General features: G+C 35.6%; 1 protein-coding gene across 4 annotated transcripts; it reads right to left on the bottom strand.

The window, feature by feature from the left end:
• Window positions 1-286: 286 nt before the first annotated feature.
• On the bottom strand, window positions 287-7,159 carry LOC127088333 (AT-rich interactive domain-containing protein 5). 4 transcript variants are annotated; one of them, XM_051029269.1, is made up of 14 exons: window positions 6,586-7,159; window positions 6,249-6,512; window positions 6,012-6,145; window positions 5,786-5,825; window positions 5,361-5,413; window positions 5,087-5,132; window positions 4,677-4,769; window positions 2,821-2,943; window positions 2,669-2,720; window positions 2,517-2,592; window positions 1,564-1,630; window positions 1,397-1,447; window positions 838-930; window positions 287-654 (listed from the first exon to the last, which is right to left on the bottom strand). In XM_051029269.1, exons 2-14 carry the CDS (start codon window positions 6,474-6,476, stop codon window positions 550-552), a joined length of 1,161 nt encoding a protein of 386 aa, XP_050885226.1. In that variant the 5' UTR covers window positions 6,477-6,512; window positions 6,586-7,159; the 3' UTR covers window positions 287-549. The 4 variants fall into 4 exon arrangements, with proteins under 4 accessions (XP_050885226.1, XP_050885227.1, XP_050885225.1 ...); XM_051029270.1 differs by having other exon boundaries at window positions 6,249-6,485; XM_051029268.1 differs by having other exon boundaries at window positions 6,249-6,498; window positions 6,586-7,158.
• Between the last annotated feature and the right edge of the window lie 12,892 nt (window positions 7,160-20,051).

The following is a 20,051-nucleotide window of genomic DNA, read 5'->3' as shown; positions in this document are numbered from 1 at the left end:
CAAATTGCAAACCAAACCAAATCAAACACGGTTTTATTAAAAAATGACCAAAACACATCCGAACCAAATACAATTTTTTGTAATTTTGATTCGATTTGATTTGATTTACGGTTTTCTATTGGGTCGGATCGGTATCGAACACCCCTGACTATAAATAATAAATTTGCAAGTGATTTCCTCCTAAACACTTTTCGTTTGTCATTTTGGCAAGCAACAAGGTTTTAAAGGCAGACCTCTAACTCATTGAACTTTTCCTAATAATGTACGCACCAGAAGTTGAACAAAGTAAATAAAATTGTTTTGTTTTTATACTTTTATAAAGGCAAAATTGGATCTTAACATTTGAAAATCAAGCTTATTGCTCAGTGCATTTGGGTATTTTACCGTAGCGAAAATAAATTATTGATAGTAAAGTTGGACATTAGTTTGAACTAATCCAACAGAACTCTAGACTAGTTCCTACCATAACCATGCCTTGATTGTTTATAAAAACTTTACTCATTTTGAGGAATTGTGAGAAACCAAACATTCAAGGGGGGGAAATAAAAATCATACAGCTCCCTGCTCAAAAGGAACGCGTACAAATAGTCGGCCGTGCAAACTAACAATGGCAGATGTCTGAAGTGGATCAATTCGCGAAGGTAAGTTCACAACCTGAAAAACAAAACAGCTCATTTCATCCACCCATTTTCAAATCAGAAGTCAAGCTAATGTTTCCTAACAGTTATAATATTTACGTAATAATGTGATTCTACTACTGTCAACATTGCAATCTCCTGATGAAAATACAAAGTAGTAATATATCAAGGTATTTGTTGAGAGAAGATAGAGAATTGCCTTTTTGAAGGGGGTGATACCCCATGGATTGTCAACATGTTCTGGCGTACCAGTTATAACAAGTCGTCCAACTGGATCGGATTGAACTCGCACCTGGATTCATTCAGTCAAAATCATAAAGGAATTTGTCTAAAATCTATAATACTTTGCAATAATTCAAGCAACTCTGCCAATTATTTTTATTAACTGTCACGTTTAGGTAATTAGGCTCGACAATTGAAACCTACAGATTTTCCTCTCATAATTTGGGTTGGGCCTAACTCATCCTTACAAAACCGGCTTGTAAGGTGAGGATTGCCCCTACTTATAAACACAACACAGGTCATGTCTCTTAGCAATGTGGAACTAAATCAACCCCTTGAAAGCCAACACAATTAAGGTGTTAGAGGTTGCAATGAAGGCAAGCCAAAATGCCGCAATTAAGGCGACTAGAGGCGGACCGCAATTAAGGCGGAAAGTCCAACATTTCCATTCCAGAGAATTAGGTGCCTTAATATCAACTAAGTTGTTGCCGCACAAAAATAATAAAGGATTAAGATAAAGGAACTAAAGAAGTTACCTCCTCGCGAAGGAGCCCAGGAACCAGCGCATACACTTCAAAACAATCCTTCTGGACATGGATATAGCAAACAGTCTTAGAAAAAATCAATTTAAAGGGTACATTTCTGTCATTATGGTACTTAAAAAGGACATAATCAAGTAAAGAATAAAACCAAACCGACTGACCGTTTCCCGCACATTGATCTTAACCCAGTCAGCTGGGGGTCCAATATCCACTACTGCAGTGACCAATCTACCAAATGAAAATCATAATCATTTAGTCATGGTTTATTAGAAATACAAAAACTTGAATGATGCAATTATAATTTAAGTTAGTCTAGCTCATTCCTGCAAAACCAATTTATAGAGTGAGAGATGCCTCCCACTAATAAACGCATTTTCAAACCTTAACTCAATTGTGTGACTTTTAACACACATACTCATGCCCAAAATTGAACATTTGAAGTGTGGTTCAGGTGGTCTGATAACTGATGGCCCAATGCATTTTGGATGGATTCTAATACCAACTTAAATTTGAGTTGGACTTAACTCATCTCTACAAAACCAACTAGGGGGGGACTGTCTCCTACCTATAAACGCATTTTAAGGCCAAAATTTATCCAATATATGACTCTTAACAGATGCCACTAACTTATCTTCAGATTTCAAGTAGTAATTATAAATGGTTAAATGGATTAAGGAGACAGTAATGAAGATGGTAGCCACACTAACATTAGGAAAATACCAGGGTCCCCAATCATACATTTGCTTTGTCTTGGTATTGATTTACAAAACCGTAGGGAAGGAAAAACAAAGTTACAGAAACTTTATGGGGGAGTCTCCAAGGACTTGAAAACTTATGGACAGGGTAGTACCACTGAGTGGGGGGACACACCAAATCGCTCTCTCAGGTTAATTATTTATTTTATTTTGCCGTAAAACAATAAATCTAATAGAAAAAAAAAATTATTGATTAATTTTGAACAATTCTAACATTATAATAAAGAGAACTCACAAGGAGGTCGATACCATGAAATAAAAGACAGTGGATGAAAAACCAACAGTGATACAGATATAAATTAGAATGAATGTGCATACAGGACTGTAAGTCAATTAGTACAAAAGACCAGTAACTTAACTGCCTGTCTCCTTCTATATTTGCAGTTTTGTCAGCATGGTCCATACCAGATGGCATCCTCTGTTTGTTGATCACACCTAATTCATTGAAGCGTGAAGAAATGAGGATGCAAGTTAGTTATAGGATAGTTAATATTGGTCGTAATGAGCATACCAATACTTTTGAGGTTCTTTTCACGTTTTTGTGTAGGACTGAAGTTCTTGTCCTATGCAAGAAAATACAAGTGATCACAAGGTAGAAACATCCATATAAACACTAAAACTACAATAAGAATGGGGGTGTGAAATTCAAGGATCCCAACAGACCTTAACAGCTGACTCAGCAACCTCACCATATCCAAGAAGGCGCTGAGCATGCCAACCTTGCATTGCACGTGCTGCTGCATCCCTTCGTGCTCTACCTGAGCCTGGAGCCTGATAAACAGTGGTCTGAAAAAGAAATTCATTATTTCACCACTCTTCTTGCTTCTCAAATTGCTGGAGACAACCAGCAGCAGATTCAAGGAACCCTAGACTAGAGGCTTTACAGATTGAGAGTTTTGGTGACACAAAACTCACACCTATCTGCATATATCAGCATGGCCAGTAATGGATGTGATATCCAGCATTGTTAGCTAATAGCTACTCTATTGGTCTTGTTTCCTTTGTTTCTTAAAATCAGTATTATTATCAGAGATATAAAGAATTTGAGACAGAGACCAATGACTTATCTCCAATTAGGATGTTGTTCCCTTTGTCCTTTGTTTCTTAAAATCAGTATTATTATCAGAGATATAAAGAATTTGAGACAGAGACCAATGACTTATCTCCAAATAGGATGTTGTTATAAATTGTCAATTCCCAGAATCTCTTTAGCTGTATCATATTTATTTTCATTTTTCTTATTTAAGCTTATAGCATTATGATTTAGATTTTTTTGGGGACCCTATTCCTTTATGGACCACTTTTCAGGAGCACCTCTTCAGTTTATTCTTTATAATATGGCAACTATATGATTTAAATTAACATATGTGACTATATAACTGAATATTGTACATAACATATACCAACATTCTATATGTGTATTTTAAGGAATCACTCTGCTGCCTAAGTTTTTAAGATTCTAAATATCTAAAGTGAGTTGTCGATCATTTACTTCTCGATGTATCAAGCTTTCAAATATTTTAAAAAACTTTCATGTTTAAATATTGAAAGCAGTGGGGGGAGACAAAACCTGTATATCTTTAATATAGATAATGATAGAGCACCTAAGCTATAATCTGTTTCCGTATGCACCGTATGTATTTAAGCAGTCATTATTAAAAGGATTCAGATTAGTTAACAGTTGCATGACAGCTCCGCAGTTAGTTACTGACACCTATAGTTTAGGTTAAAACTTAAATCTAGACCATGAACTAAAAATACTGATCTCTCTTTTTAGAGAATCTCAATGTGAAGTATCAATCACACAGAATATTCAGTTCCCTCCAAAATTCTCTGAATTCTTTAGATGATAATGACAGATAATACCCAAGCACATTATAATTTTGTGAAATTATTGAAAAACTAAGAGAAATATTTGCTGTTCTGAAATAGTATCCCTTAATTTACCATTTTGTTAGAATAGGAAGGAAATAAGGGGAACCGCGATTCATAGGAAAATCTCCAGTCCTTAAGGTATCAACCATAAAAAAATTAGGAAAGGTGGCAATTTAGGATTTACAGTAGTTTTAGAACTTGGTCAGCACATACAGATACAGTGCATAAGTTCTCTCTCAATTTATTTGGTTTACTTCCATTGTTAGGTATTCATGGGTGTTTGCAAAATGTAAGCCCTTGAGTACACATGAAAACTCAGTATTTTATTACATATCCAAGTTATCTTTCACTGCCCTGACTTAAAACAAAAAACCTATTTAGTTCTTTACTCTTTCCGCTTAACTGTATGCTAAACAGAACAAAAGTATGATTCAATGTTTCTTTTTTTACTCTATCACATAAACATAAAGTTTGCTGCTTTTTTCTAGCAGTATGTTCAAATCCAGTAATATGAACAGTATTTGCTTCACACCTCAACTTCTGTTCCTATTTCAAAATATGTGTATAATTGAAGAATCAGACCCATCCCGCAACAAAGGAAAACAGAGGATCTTGTTTTTAAAAATAAAGAACAATATACAAACCTCTTTTTCCACACTTGAAGGTTGATGGAGTGATCCAACAGGGAGCTGTAGCTCCCCGGTCTCTCTCTTATGCTTTTCATACTCTAAAAGCGCCTGTACAGATTTAGATTTTTCAGAAACCATAAACAAAGGAAACAGCAAAAGTCACACTTGAAATAGTACAGGACAGAAAAGCATATAATAACAGAAAATCTTGGTTTCACTTTTATTGGTATCCAGAAGTTCTATTACAAGGACTACTCATGCCATGGGACAGTAATATAAAAAGCAGAAGAGACACTTTCCCAATTCACACTGAAATTGATGCACATTGTCATGCATTTCAGAGGGGACGGGGGAGATAGCCATAAGAGAAGTGTAATCTTATTGACATAGATTAGAAATTATAGCCAATAAAACATAAATGTTACCTTCTCATAAAAGATTCTAAACGTCCATGAGACTGTAGTGCAAGTCCTGTGGTACAGAATGTATTCAATAAGATAGAGCAGCAAAGGGATACATCTCTTAAAATGAATTGTTGAAAGTTTTATTTTTCAAGTCTTATACATATCCATAACAGCCAGTTATGAGCACAACTCAGACGACTAAAAAACCATGTCAAGGTAAACAGCAGAAATTTGAGATGTCGCGATATGCTTAGTAAGTACAAACTACCGAACAAATAATATATCCAGGCCTTACTTAGGAGGGTGGAAAGACTCTCCTACTTGCCGCCACAACTTCGATCCAGTTACCTATATAAATCAGTCAGTAAGATCAGCTTTTTTTAACAAGCAAAAACAAAGTATTATTAATAACAAAAGGACCCAAAAACATAAGAGAACTAATCGAAGAACCCAAAACATATTAAAAAGATCAGCTACGACCAATCGGTAACTTATAACTAACAAAGAGCCCAAAACAGATTAGCACTAAATGAAATAAAAACTAAGAATATCAAGCAAACTAGAATGTAACATATGCTCTCTGACGACCACAATAGCAACAACAACAATCAAGTCTTATCTCACTAGAAGGGAAATGTATATCTCATACAGCATTGTTAAAAGCATAGATCGCAAGAACTAATGTGATGGGCTATAAGCATGAAAAGAGTGGGATCATACCAATTCATAGCCACCCAGTTTGATAACAGCTCTCCATAACCTGCAGCGGATGGTTAAGTACGGAATCCACTATATCAGATCAGTTAATAAACACATTCAAAAACTAGTATCAAACGACAGGATCCCAAGCAAGCAAAGCTCACTCAAATTAGCCATTTGAAAATACTTGTAAGTAAAAAGAGGTCACTCTAATAATACATTTGAATGGATATTATACTATACATACTTGAGACAATTCAACGGCACTCCATAAAACTTAGGAGGCTTAAATTCTAACGACCTCGATCTATAAAAACTCTCAAGCTCTTTCATAAACGCTTCTCGTTCCATAGCAGTACCAGTCTCATCATAACCACTCATCTGCAAAGTAAACCCAAACACAATAACTAAAATCCACAAAATCATTCTTACTATCTAGTCCACTGTACAGACTCTACAATCATCAAACAAACAAAAAAACTACCTCGCCAGCACTGTTTATCACACTATGATTATTCATTTCTGTCACATTCTTAACTTTAGCCTGAGGAGTAGGGGTAGAATGGACATTTGAAATTGTTGTATCAGCATCAGCTTGATCAACCATTTCTTGATCCTGAGAAACGGAACCAACACCAACAGCGGCAGCAGCAGCAGCATTTTCAGAATGAACGAGATCCATATCTTCTCCGATTCTCTCACCACCCTCCATAGATAATATCTATTATCTCTCACTAGGGTTTCGTTACTGGATCATCATCGTCATTCACAAACAAAAAAAAACATTGAAGTAAAAAAGAGAAATAGAAAAAGTAGTGTACCTTATTGAAGAATGAAGAAAATGTAGGGTTTAGTTTGGGGATTTACAATGCGAATCGAAGAGAATGAAGAAAAATTAACTAGAATGAAAAAATGAAGAATCGCGTCAAGAGTTTTAACTATATAATACTAATAATGTGGCTAGTTACTAGTATGAAGAAGTATCAAAATTCATAAGCATTCGTCATTTTCATGAGAATGAAAAAGCGACGAATTTCGTCACATGAATGTAGACATGCGACGAATTGACAAACGGCGGTTTAAAAGGGAAGCTTGAATCAGCTGCAAGCAACTCCAGTGCTGTTCTGTCTCTCTCTCTTGGGATTGTGTCTTGCATTTCAAATTACTATTTTATCCTTACCTCATTTTTCATTCCTCTTTAGCACTTATTTTATTACTATTTTGTAGTATGTGTTTTGGTTAGGTTTAGTAAGAAATCTGCAATAAAATACATGAGTTTGGTGTTTCATTGCTATTTATTGATAAGATTAAGAGTTTATACATATGTTTGGTGTTTCATTGCTATTTATTGATAAGATTAAGAGTTTATACATATGTTTGGTGTTTCATTGCTATTTATTGATAAGATTAAGAGTTTGATATGCACTGTTTGAAAGGAATGCATTAGTCTCTCTCTTGATCATTGAGTTTCTTAAGTGGTAATATATATATATATATATATATATATATATATATATATATATATATATATATATATATTTAATCTCGAAATTGATTAATAGTATTCTTAAAATTGGGTTTTTCTATCACTCTCTTCAATTAAATCGGTTTTTCTCAGTTAAATTTGGGATGTGGCGACTGGTCAGATTTTTTGACGTATCCTATTTAAATGTGTGAATATAAATGTTAGTGATTTGATAACATATAATATAATGAATCTTATACCAAATTCTAATACAATGTTTATGAGATGCATGATTCAGCTTAAGAAAGAGAAAAATAAACTAAAAGAGTATTGAATTGTTTAAATATCAATTACAATAAATATATGAATATATAATTCACTTTATATAATAATCATAATCAAATAATAAATCTTGATTAATTGGTATTGAAATTAACTAATTAGTAATAATTAGTTATAACTAAATATAACAACTAAAAAAGAACAATACAACAAAAATATAAACAAGTCGTAATGACATCGACTAAAAAAGATAATTGATGTTGATAACAGGTGATGCTGAAAAAGGTATTTAACTCATAGAAATCTTCTATTTACTTTGGATTCTTTTTTTAAAAAATCTAGTGTCTCATTGACACTAACTTCAGAGGACTACGAAAGAAAAATTGATGTCAATAAAGATAGTGATGGAGATGCCTAACTCATAAAAGTATTTCGACCTACTTAAGGCTCTTTTGAAATTATTTTGGTCTCTCCTCACTGCTCACTCTAAGAGAACCAATAACCTCAATTTTGGATCTTCATATGTCAAATTTTGACTAACAAAACTTGATCATTGTAGGATGGAAGCACAAAGAGAATCGAAAATGCTAAATACCATAAAATATAACATATAAAGAATAAAATTTATTAAACTTGTTTGATGAGGATATGGACTATGAACGGTCTATAGAGGGGAGGGGTGAATAGACCGTCCAAGTTAAAAAATTATTTGAAAAAGTTTTTATCAAAGTTTCAAAAATAGAGTTTATTTTACGTGGCGAAGGCAAATTCAGCGTAAAAGAGATTATGCTTAACAATTGAAAGATTCACAAATGTGCTTAACCAGTTTATAATATATCAAATTGAACTATTGAATTACACCAAATGTACAAACTAATCGTATTGCAAAATCGTTCAATTTCAAAAGAAGTGTTATTGAATGATTTTCAATCACGCACAAGATTCTACAATCAAGGTCTTCAGGTTTAATCGATACTAAGACAATATTGAATTATCAATTCTAACAAAATGTACAACTTATGCAATAAATCACTACCAATAGAAAATCCTATTAGCATGCAATTCTAGAAAGCAATATAAACAACCTAATCATGCGATCAACTACGAAAATAAATATGAGAGAAAGAGAAAGACTATAAATATATCTTTCGTAACTAACTATTACCTCACTCAAATTATCCACTGTAGTAGAATTTACTCAATTAGGCGCTTTCCTTTTATTTTAATTTTTAAACCACTTTTTTACCATTGTTGAAATTCCAACTTGTCACGGCGGGAAAAATTACCTGGAGCGCTCGCATGCTCGAGATGATAACACAATCGCTGCCAAAATTTATTTGTTCCAAAAGGAAAGGGAAAATATTGATAAAATACTTAAAAGAAAAATAAGATCACTTAATACTTGATTAAAAGAGTGGTAGACACCAAATCGTTCCTTTTTCGTCTGATTTATTATGAAAATAAGATCACTTAAGACTTGATTAAAAAAAGGTTCAAAGATGAATCGGGTTAACAATTTTAAATGAATGGCGAATATTCGGATGGTCGAGATAGACAGCTTGTATCTAAACAATCAAAGAAAAGAGTAGTAGACACCAAATCATTCCTTTTTCATCTTATATGTGAAAAGATATTCAAAAATGATTAGGTATTTTATTTTGATTTAGAAAAATGCACTCGATATGGATTGAGGTTTTATTTGCGTTATTTCGAAACCGATCAAAAAGTGAGAAGTTTTGAAAATATCATTTGACGTTGAATCAAGATGTTTTTCATATTGAAATACTGATTTTATTTTATTAAAATATTTTATTAAATAAAATAATAAAACTAAAAATGATTAAAAAAATAATAGAATAAAATATTGAAATGGGAGGGGTGCATGAAAATATCATGGGGTCATGGAAATAGCAGAAGAGAAATAAGAGTCCAATGACCCAATGCAAACATATAAAAAAACAATTAAAAACAGTAAAAGAAAAAGAAAAAAGGGTGTAGATATCAAGGCCCAACATGGCCCAGCAGCCAATTGGACTAAGTCAAAGGGAATGGAGAGTTAATGGAATGGACTTCATCTTAACCCTTTGATGTGCGTACCAGTAATCAAGCGGTCTAAGCTAAGGGTGCATGAATCGTTATGGTGAGGGACTCCCTCGTGAGCCCTGGTCAATGCAAGAAGTAAGCCCATCAGATGGCTACTATGCCACATGTGGCCAAATAATCAGATGAATATAGAGGGGTAAAAAAATGGATCCCTCACATGGGAGCTCATTTCTCTCTCTCTCTCTCTCTCTCTCTCTCTCTCTCTCTCTCTCTCTCTCTCTCTCTCTCTCTCTCTCTCTCTCTCTCTCTCTCTCTCTCTCTCTCTCTCTCTCTCTCTCTCTCTCTCTCTCATTTCCCACCTTCCCAACACCTCCAATCAGTTGTCCATTGTCATCGGAGTTCATACATGAAACCGATTCTAATCAAGTAGTTCCACTCACCTCCTTCACTCAAACAAGTTACGATTCAACTCGAAATTACTCATTGATCATTAACCCCATGTTTTAAGTTTTTATTAACCAGTATCCATCATTTAATTTTTAATTTAGGTCAAGTGTGTTCATCTGAGTTTCTGGAAAATATTCCACACTCAAAGCCAATCAATGGCTCATGAGTGTGGAAGTTGATTCGTTTATGTGTATAGAAGTTGTTTCTATGGTCAAATCAAGTGAAAAACATGTATTTAGAGGTTTTGATTTTGGATGGTTGAAGGTTTAAGACAATGTTCTTCGTGCGTGGTTTTTCTGATTCAAATTCAAAAATATGTGATGTATGATTCCTATTGGTCCTTGCGCGCGCGTATTCCATTTATTTTTTGACTTTGTTATTTTATTTTATTCATGCGCTTTTGATCACAAGTGGACACTTGGCCTAGTGGGAGAGGGGGTTGATCCCCCATGACCATAAGGTCAAGGGTTCAATCCCTAACGCATGCATTTTGTCCCTTTTTTATTATTTTCCCTTTTGTTTTGTTTTATTTCCACCTCATTTATTTTCCATTTTACTTTATTTTTTATCCCACTTATATTTATTTTTCTAAAAACATTCCCAACATAAACTCATGTTATTTTTGCTTCTACTATTATATCATGCTTAGTTTCATTTCATTTGAGCAATTTTGCATTGACTTATGAGGTCTTAAACTTGGGTAGTGTAGCGGTAAATTCATGATCATCAAGCTATGGATAAGCTAGAGATCAAATAACAAGAGTCGCCACCGCGCTTTTTTGTTTCCAAGGGAAAAGGGAAAAAGTACGAACAAAACCCAAAAGTAAGAAGTTTTCAAATCAAAACTAATAAAAAGTCTGAGATTATAGGTAAGGGGGTTGGTTACACAGAGGGAATGTGTTAGCATCCAAAGTGTCCTAGATACTCCTAGGGAGCCCTTTTTGTGTGCATATGTACTTGGTATAAAGTGATGTTTTACAAACAAATAGAAGGGGGGATAAGAAAAGAATTCATTAATTATATTTTTGTGTTTGACAAGATCTTCGGTCTTGTGCCTACGTACCAACATAAAAATGAGAGGTCAAACCCCCGTAGTTCGTGATACAAATTTCAAAGTGGATGCATTGCTTTTAACAAGATTAAGTTTGAAAGGCACAAAGGCCTAAAAATGGTTTGAATGAGTTAGTTCTTTTTGGATTTTTGAAAGTTTAAGTCAAGTATAGTTAAGTTTATTTACAAGTTTGATTTAAGAAAAGAAGTTTGAATAATGCAATGGCATAAGGCCAAAGTTTCTATCTTTTTGCAAAGTGGTCAAAGTTTAGAACAAAATAAGTTCAATGAAGAAGGTTTTGAAAAAGAGAGGGAGAGATTTTGAAATTAAAGAAGTGGGGAGAAGATGAAGAGACTATCCTATGTACAAAATTAAAAGTTTAGAGTTGAAAAGATATGACCAAATGGGTAGCAATCTAATAGACAAGAATGTCAATAGAAACCCAGAATTCCCTTGGACTTTTAGAATCAAGCAACACATAAATGCACAATTATATTATCTTGAAGAGCAAAGGCATCAAATAAAGATAGCCACATCCAAGCTTTAGCCACTCCATGATCTTCTTCAAATTAGCCCATGTAACAGATGAGTTCCACAAGTCACGGGTTCAAAATAACAACTTCACAATGATCATGTTGTAGATGAACTTAGAGAGATCTTGAATGATGTATCAGATGAAGTTTCAAATTGCAAGCACTTGGTTTCTCAATAAGTTGGCATTGGCCAAGTCCTTTAGCATATGAAGGTTGTCTAGATTCTAAGTACATTTCTCCAATATCAAGCCAACAGTCCACACAAATTTTTTTTAGGATTTTTTGTTGTTATTATGTACATTAATGGTCAAAGACCACACAAACAAGCAAAGTATACACAAACAAAATATATCACACAATATGGTCCAAATGGACAAAGTGAAAATTGCATTAACATAAACAATTAGAATGATATGAACAATGGCAAATGAAATAAAATACTAAAAGTAAATTGCATTAAGGTAAATGGCTTGAATTTAAATGTTAGTAGTTAATAGGTTGGAAGTTAGTATTGTTTTGCTTTTGCTTTTCATTTTAAGACATTCTTTGTAGAACACTCAACCCACTTATCACAAGCATGGATCCTTGAACCAAGACATATTCCAAAGGAAGGAAAAAAGGCCAAGTTTCCACACAATACCATGAAAGAGGGGAGACTTACAATCTCACTAACTAGAATGCTTATTCCTTTTGTGTCACAAATTTAGCGCTATGTTAAGCAATCGTAATTGGACTTATGTAGAAGTCACAACTATTTGAGTCCGGGTAATAGAATTTTGGTGTTAATGCATGTTAGAGACATAGTATAGTAGACTATGCTCATGAAACATACCACACACAAAAATGGATATGCAAAAGGTGTGGCCTAATCTCATCCATACTCATGTTAATTTTTCAATCAACTAGCCTTAGGATTTTGAGATATCATAGGCCAAATGGAATGAATGAATGAAGAAGGGGAATAAGATGAAGTGGGAGGGGAATAGATCAAAACACAAATTGGTCAAAGGAGGACTTTTACCAAATTAATATCATTCATTCATTTTGGGAGATGGAATATATATTCCATCAATCCCTTAAATCCAATGATATTAATTTGACAAAGTCAAATCAACCTTGACCAAGGCCCAACAACAATAGTCAAACACCAACTAGTCATCACAATTGGTCAACAAAATTATTTGGCAATTAATCAAATTAAAAATACTAAAATAAGGCATTTAAATTAAATATGGTTTGTCCAATTCCTACAACTTCATCAAAACACCAAAGAAATGGCCATGAGATTTATCATAGGTCAAACAAGGTCAAAGGACCATTGAGAAAATATTTCATAATTTTTGGACATTCAAAAGTATTTTTAAACAATTAAAAACAAATGAAAAAATCAATTAAACCATGAAAAATATAAATAATGATCCAAAAAATAATTTTAATTCAGAATATGAAAGAGGAAATTTTTTGGTGAAACTCTCATATTTTTTGGATCAATATTAAAATTAATATGAATTAATGAAAATAAAAGGATTAAAATGAAAATTAAATGATCAGAAAAAACGTGGACCGCTTGATCTCCCTCATTAATTGAGGTGACATATCAAGTGGTCACAAGCGCACAATCCACGATACGCCTGAGTCAGCGCGCCACAAGAAAGATAATTCAAACTAACGCACGAGATTATTTCATTTCAAAAGGATCATGTGGCTCTGAACACGCCAACTCACCACCGGAGCTACAACTCCGGTCTCCTTCTCAGGCGAGCCTCGCCAGACTGGTTCAGTCATAACCATCACCAAAATTAAAAAGTAGGACATGATTTCAAAGTAAAAATGGCGCTGAACACGAATCTGACCTCAATTTATCCTAACTCTAAGTATATTGAGAGATACATGGAGTTGAAATTTGAGGTACATGAACTGAGTTGCTTCGATTTGGCCTCAAAGCAACTCAATCTTCTTGCCTACATTGGTATGACTTCGGACAACCAAGGAATCAAGAGAATTGAGCAAGATTTAGAGAGAACCGAAGAGATTAAAATTTCTGGAAAATACCTTCAATGTAGGTCTGGATTCAGCTGTTCTTTCCTTGGCTCGTTCTTGATCTCACTCCAAATACTTGCAGAAGAAGAATTGAATGCTCAAAAGATCTTGGATTCCTGGAGTTTTGAATCTCAAAACAATGAGAATTCAAACTCAATTTCAAGTGAAATTCTCAGGATTATCCTTTAGAATGTGAGGGTTAGAGGTTTGGGATCAAAGCTGGCGTGAATGTGTGTGAAATTTTGAGCATATGAAGCTCTATTTATAGCCAATTCAGTTGATATTTGCACACTTGAAATGAACTTCCAAAATTAGCAATGTCTGATGCATGAGTGCATGGGCGTGTGTAGGCCCGTGAAATCACTCTATCTGATCCATAATTGAGTGTAAGCAAGGCTGAAGTCATGTTGGAATGCTAGGCAATTGTGCATGGATGTTTGAAGTTCAATCTTGCCAAATGATGATACCATGTTCAAGCCATGCGCAACTGATGCGTGCTTTTCGCAAGTATACGAACGCGTCAGAGTAATATAAAAGATTGTCGAATCCACAGAGACCAAGTGTTAATCTATCGTTATCTATTGTTACGGTGTTTATCTAAGGTAATCGAAATAGGGGTTTAAAGAGTGCACAATGAAAAATAAATTATTAAATTAAATTCAATTAATGAAGACAGGTTCGAATGTAATTCACATAATCAATTAATAATCCAAGCACTTGTTAATAGAATTACTTATGGGCAGTGTTTCCTACTTTGAAAAGAACCAATTTAACGGGAACTGTCACTTTCACGTAATCAGAACCGAGTTGTACTCCCTAATCAAACCCTCTTATTGTCACTTATAAAAAGGCGCGCATTGCGTTAGAGTAGTAAACCTATTTTTAAGAAATATAGTATCTTGACTAAGTTGAAAAGTATTTTGACCTGGATTTCTTAACCAAAATAGGTTCTCACGAACCAGACTCTAAACTTATAAACGCGTCCGAAAATAGTTTTGAAATCACTTTTCTTTTTAAGTTAAAAACTCCTAATGAACTAAACAAAGCGCTTTCGTTGTATTTGAAATAGCTAAAACCAACCAAGTTTAAAAGGACGTTGGACGACTTTCGATCTTACCCAACGGAAATTAAGTGTGGGAAAACTGAAGTTGAAAGTCAAAACAGCCCTTTAAGTTTTCCTACGAACAATTGTACAGATTATTGGTTCAATTACGATCCTTACATTCTAACCTTTATAGGTTTAGCTAGACATGGTAAAGTAAAGGTGAATTTTAATTTAAATAAAAGTAGTGCGAGTGTGGAAAGTAAATAAAAGTAGTACGAGTGCGGAAAATAAACAAAGTAGTGTGAGTGTGGGAAATAAATAAAAGTAGTGCGAGTGCGAGAAATAAACAAAGTAGTGCGAGTGCGGGAAATAAACAAAGTAAAGGCAGTGCGGGAAAGTAAACAAAGTAAAGGCAGTGCGAGAAAGTAAACAAAGTGAAGGCAGTGCGAGAAATAAATAAAGTAAAGTGCGAGTGCGGAAAGTAAATAGACAAAGGTAAAACAATAAAACCTGATCCAATCGGAGGGTCGAATAAAGGGCGTAACAGTAATGAAAATGGCGGCAGGATTAACTTCCTTCCAAAGTGCTCCAAACTCGATTATAGACTCAATTACACAGTGTGGCAATACTTCAATGTGAAGCGATTACCACTTTTACAATACTGATATATGCCTAGTTGTAACTAAGTTTGGATGAAGAAACAAATGAAATCAAGGCTCTATTTATAGGCAAGGAAAATAATGGAAATGACAAGGATGCCCCTCAGTTTGAAAATGGGAGGGAAAACTCTTTGTTCTTGTGGCGCCCACCACAATATCATGGCGCCCGCCATAGGAGTAAATTGTGGCGCCCAAGTGGAGATCGTGGGAGATGTGTGTCGCATCACGCGAAAAACCGGCGGGAAAAGAAAGAAACAACAGAGCCGCCACCGTGCGTTATTTATCCCAAAAGAGGGAAAGGAAACGCTCGAAGTAAACCTAGGAAAGAACATGGTCTCGCGACCAAAGAGGATGGGTTCGGGAGTCGGTTATGCGAAGGGAAGGTGTTAGGCACCCTACGCATCCGTAGTACTCTACGGGATCCACGCACAAAAGGAAGGAAGATGGTTGCTAAACACTGCTCAAACTCACACACACTGGCTGAAAGAAACGAAAGAGACTGACTGAAACTGAACTCGGCAGGATGTCGCATCCTGGGCCTACTTAGTCTATCAGGCAATAGACATCAGAGTCCAAGTAGTTCGGACTGGGGAGACGACACATGCTCGCTAGGATGTCGCATCCTATGCATACGTATCTTCTCGGACGAGAGAAGAATCAGAGCATTCGTAGCTCGGCTGACACGCACGCAAACAAACAAGACAAAGGCAAACGTGGAGCCCGACTGCCAATCGATGGACTTACATCAGCATCCGAACCTAAACACACACAAGGGATAGACAGCAAATGCTAAGGAGTCGCGGACTCGAGCCTAGCAAAGGTCAGACAACACACACAAAAGAAAAAAAAGGGCGCCCGGAGAGATCAGCTCAATCTCCTGCCTACATACTTCATCTGGTGTGAAGATCAGGGCGATGTAGTTCCCCTACGCAGGGACAAGGATCTAGCCTAACCAGATAACAGAGGGAGACACAACTCTAGGGAGACTACGACTCGAGCCTAGATATTGTCATGCAAAATCAACCCTAAGTTAAGGTTTCTAGCTAAATGGCACAAGGGCCAACCTATCCTAGACAGGACTCGCACAGGAAGCAAGGGTCTCGATTGCAACTAGGGCAAGAGAAAGGGGAGATCTCAATCACAGCAAGGGTGAGAGAAAAGAATTAGTGTTAGTGGTTAGTCAAAACTCGGCAAGACATCGCGTCTCGTGCCTACGTATCTCATCTGAACATGAGAATCAGAGTTGCCGTAGTTCGGCAAAACAACTCTAAGTGTGGCTCACACAGGAAGCAAGCCACACAGACTTGACTTGCACAAGGGCAAATCAAGCACAACCTACCTTGCACAAGGGCAAGTCTAAGCTAAAACTAAAGAGGCAAGGCAAACAGGCAATCACAAAAACATACAGCATAAAATAAACACACCAACAAGGGGGCTCAAACATCAAAGGTTAGGCACTAGGGCCAACTGGAATGGGGTAAGTGTGCTCTTAACCTTGCCATTGAGAGGCTAAAGTGAAGCAGATGAAAGGAGATGAGGGGTGTGCCTCATTGCTTCTATCCCTGGCCTGGGAGAGCATTTGACAAGAATGTGTGGGTTCAGAAAGTGGGAACCCTTCTACACATTTAAAACTGACTCAACTGTGCAATTGCACAAGATCTTGGGTTTTTATCTGAAGTGCATCAACACAGTAGTGTGAGCAAAACAGAAGACACACTGAATAGTGGGGGATAGATTGCATATCCCTACCTTCCACCAATTGCCTCTTCACTTAGGAGGTCTTTGACTCTGTACAGGGACAAAGTAAACATACACAGGCATTGCCTCTTAAGGAGGACTTCAGACAGTTTGCCCGGTCAAATAACAGACCGGGTCTCCAGACTACATGAAGAAGAAATATTTATACCTCAAAGCAAATGCTAAAAAGCAAAGCAAGCAAGTTCAGAGAACTTAAGCAACTAAAGTACCTGAAAAAGTCAAACTTATTAGTAAACAAGTCAAAAGTTTAAATCAAAAGAAATGGCAAACAGTCAACACAGGGGGTCAACTGAGCAAAGCATAAGACTCAAGTTATGAGTTAAACCATCTGCAAGACAAAGGTTAGCATGGGATAAACAAATCAAATTCAAACAAGTTTGAGTGATCTTTGAAGCATTGTGCTCAACCTGAAACAGATGAACTCAACATAAGTCCAAAGGACCACTAGGACTAGCCTAGGGTCAAACATGAAAGAAAAAGTCAAGGCAGCAAGGAAAAGTCAACTCAAAGTCAAAGTCAAACATTTGGGAAGCTAACACACTTGGGCCCACATTCAAATCATGCATCATTGTCATTTCATGAATATTTGAAATCAAAACAAGGCAAATGAAAGCATACAAAAGTCAACAGAATGACTTGCATCAAAAGTCAACCTAAACAAAACTCAAAAATCATCAAATAAATCCCACTCAATCCTAACATCTAACATGGTAGACATGTAAAATTTCATGGCATTTGGATGAGAGGAAGGCAGTCAAGTAAAATCATGAAGTCAAACCAAGTTCAAGTAAGCATGGTGAAAGTCAACAAGCATAGGTCAACTTCAAAAAATCATATCAATTTGAAAACAGAAGAGAAATGAATGAGATTAACACCAATGCAAAGCTCAAAGAGTCTAGTTATCACATATGAAATTTCATGGATATACAATATGATTTGAGAATTTCACAAAGGATTTGGCAAGGCATAGCACAAAAAGTCAACAAATGACCAAGCATGGAAGAAAATTCACAATCAAATGGAAAACAGCAAGATTAATTCCAAGAAAATTCATACATCAACTAGACATACAAAGAGTGGTTCATGCAAAATTTGGGGCCATTTGGATAATAGGAAGCATGTGAACAAAAATTGGGAAAATGCATGATCATGGTATAGCACCAAATGCAACACATGACTTCAAAAAATCATAACTTTCAATCCACAAATGATAAATGCACAAACTTTATATGGAAGTGAAGGTCAATGTGTCTAGTTTCACCACAAAAAATTTCAAAGGCATTGGATGCGACATGAGAATTTCACAATTGAAATGGCAAAGGGTGTCATTTATGCACACATGTGACGAAAATAATTATCAATTAAAATCCAGCCATTGGAAAAATAATTAAAATTCATAATAAAATTCTAGACACATTTGTGAAAATGATGGAAAAAGTTTCATGATTTTTGGATTTGATTTGAGTGAAATATGAATTATGGAAGATTGGTAAATATTTGGATGAAACATGAACAAAAGCAAGGCATGGCAAGTCAACATAAGTTGACCGATGGCATTTTTGCAATTCTAACTATCACTTATCAAAACGGCTGTGTTTTGGAGGGCCAAACGAAATAACCTGATTGGTTGGCCCTCAATGAAACAGTGACATCAACAACATTAGCCAATCACCATCGAATTTTCTGGGCAAGGTTTCACGCAGCTAGGGTTTTAAATGGCAACAGCATTCATCATCACTCTTCATCATTTAAATCAACAATCATAAACAAACAGCCTCAACCAATACTCGTGGCCATGAAATATCACTATTAAGCAGTTTTAATCAACAGTCAAACACACATAAACATAGGAAATTCTGGGCAGGGTATAGTTTCAAACAACAGCAGCATACATCCATGTTTCACCATGCACTCGATCAAAAAATGTGAACAAAACACATCTAGCATCACCAACCAAGCAGGGCATATGAAACCATCATCATATAACATCAACCAATCAACACAACAAAGATTAATCAAACAAATTTCTGGACAAGGTAATGTTTAATCATGAACAGCATATCATCATCATCCACATTCAATCACGAAAAAGCAAAATGTCCAGAAACGAGAAATGAGCATGGTAACGTGATCCTCATGTATCACACATACATAATCCCTTATTCATTTTCATCAAAGTACATAAACAAACAGGATTCGAGCAAGAAACAACATGAACACTAAATTTCAGATCAGCATATCTCTAAAAATACACAACCATTTCAAACAAACTTTGGCTTATTAGAATCAGCATGAAGTAAACTATCATAAGCATGGCTTTATTTTAAGAAACAAAAGATTCGTAAAACTGACCAAATCTGCAGGGCAGGGTTGATTCAAGTGTTTTTGCTCTTGGATGCTTGAAACAGACGCACAGCATGCCTCTAAATGATGATTGGTGGAGACTTTGAGCTCAGCAACCCTTGAGAACTTCCAAAACTCAACTTGCCATGAAAGGTCCTTGAAGGAAAAGAAGCACGATCCTCACTTCCAGTTGGAGAAGAATGGCGGAAATCAACCTCAAATGATGCCTAGATGGTCAAGCAATGAAGAAAAGCTCGGGTCCTTTCAAGGGTTTGGCAGAACATTCACTTATGGCAAAATGCAAAATGGTGAGAGAAGGGAGAATTCTGGCGCAAAGGCTGCTCTAGGGTTGTGGAATGAGCAGAAAAAGGTTTAAATATGTCTGTTTTAGGTTCATTAATCCAATGCTAAACTGGTTTAGTGTAATGAAGACCAAATGCCATTTTGCTAATTTGGAGAGTATGGAAATGGAGGTGTGAGTTAGTGGTCGAATGGGCCTTGAAATGCTGCAGAAGGACCATTGTAAATGCTGTTTTATGATTTGCTTATGAGTGGTTAACTTGTTTGGTTTAAAATGCACCAGTTGCATATTTGCCAATTGTGTGCACAAGTGAAAAGGAG

Source organism: Lathyrus oleraceus, chromosome 5 (genome assembly GCF_024323335.1).
Source record: "Lathyrus oleraceus cultivar Zhongwan6 chromosome 5, CAAS_Psat_ZW6_1.0, whole genome shotgun sequence".
In the NCBI taxonomy this organism is placed as follows: domain Eukaryota; kingdom Viridiplantae; phylum Streptophyta; class Magnoliopsida; order Fabales; family Fabaceae; genus Lathyrus; species Lathyrus oleraceus.
The sequence above is the reverse complement of the archived record's forward strand: the minus strand, read 5'-3'. Positions and strand labels throughout refer to the sequence as shown.

Bases quoted from the DNA above. Each gene is read 5' to 3' on its own strand.
- LOC127088333 (XM_051029267.1), bottom strand. From the start codon at position 6,476: ATGGAGGGTGGTGAGAGAATCGGAGAAGATATGGATCTCGTTCATTCT. The intron at 6,146-6,248 runs GTAGTTTTTTTG...TTTACTTTGCAG, and splicing joins TGATAAACAGTGCTGGCGAG to ATGAGTGGTTATGATGAGAC. The intron at 931-1,396 runs GTAACTTCTTTA...GAATGAATCCAG, and splicing joins CTGGGCTCCTTCGCGAGGAG to GTGCGAGTTCAATCCGATCC.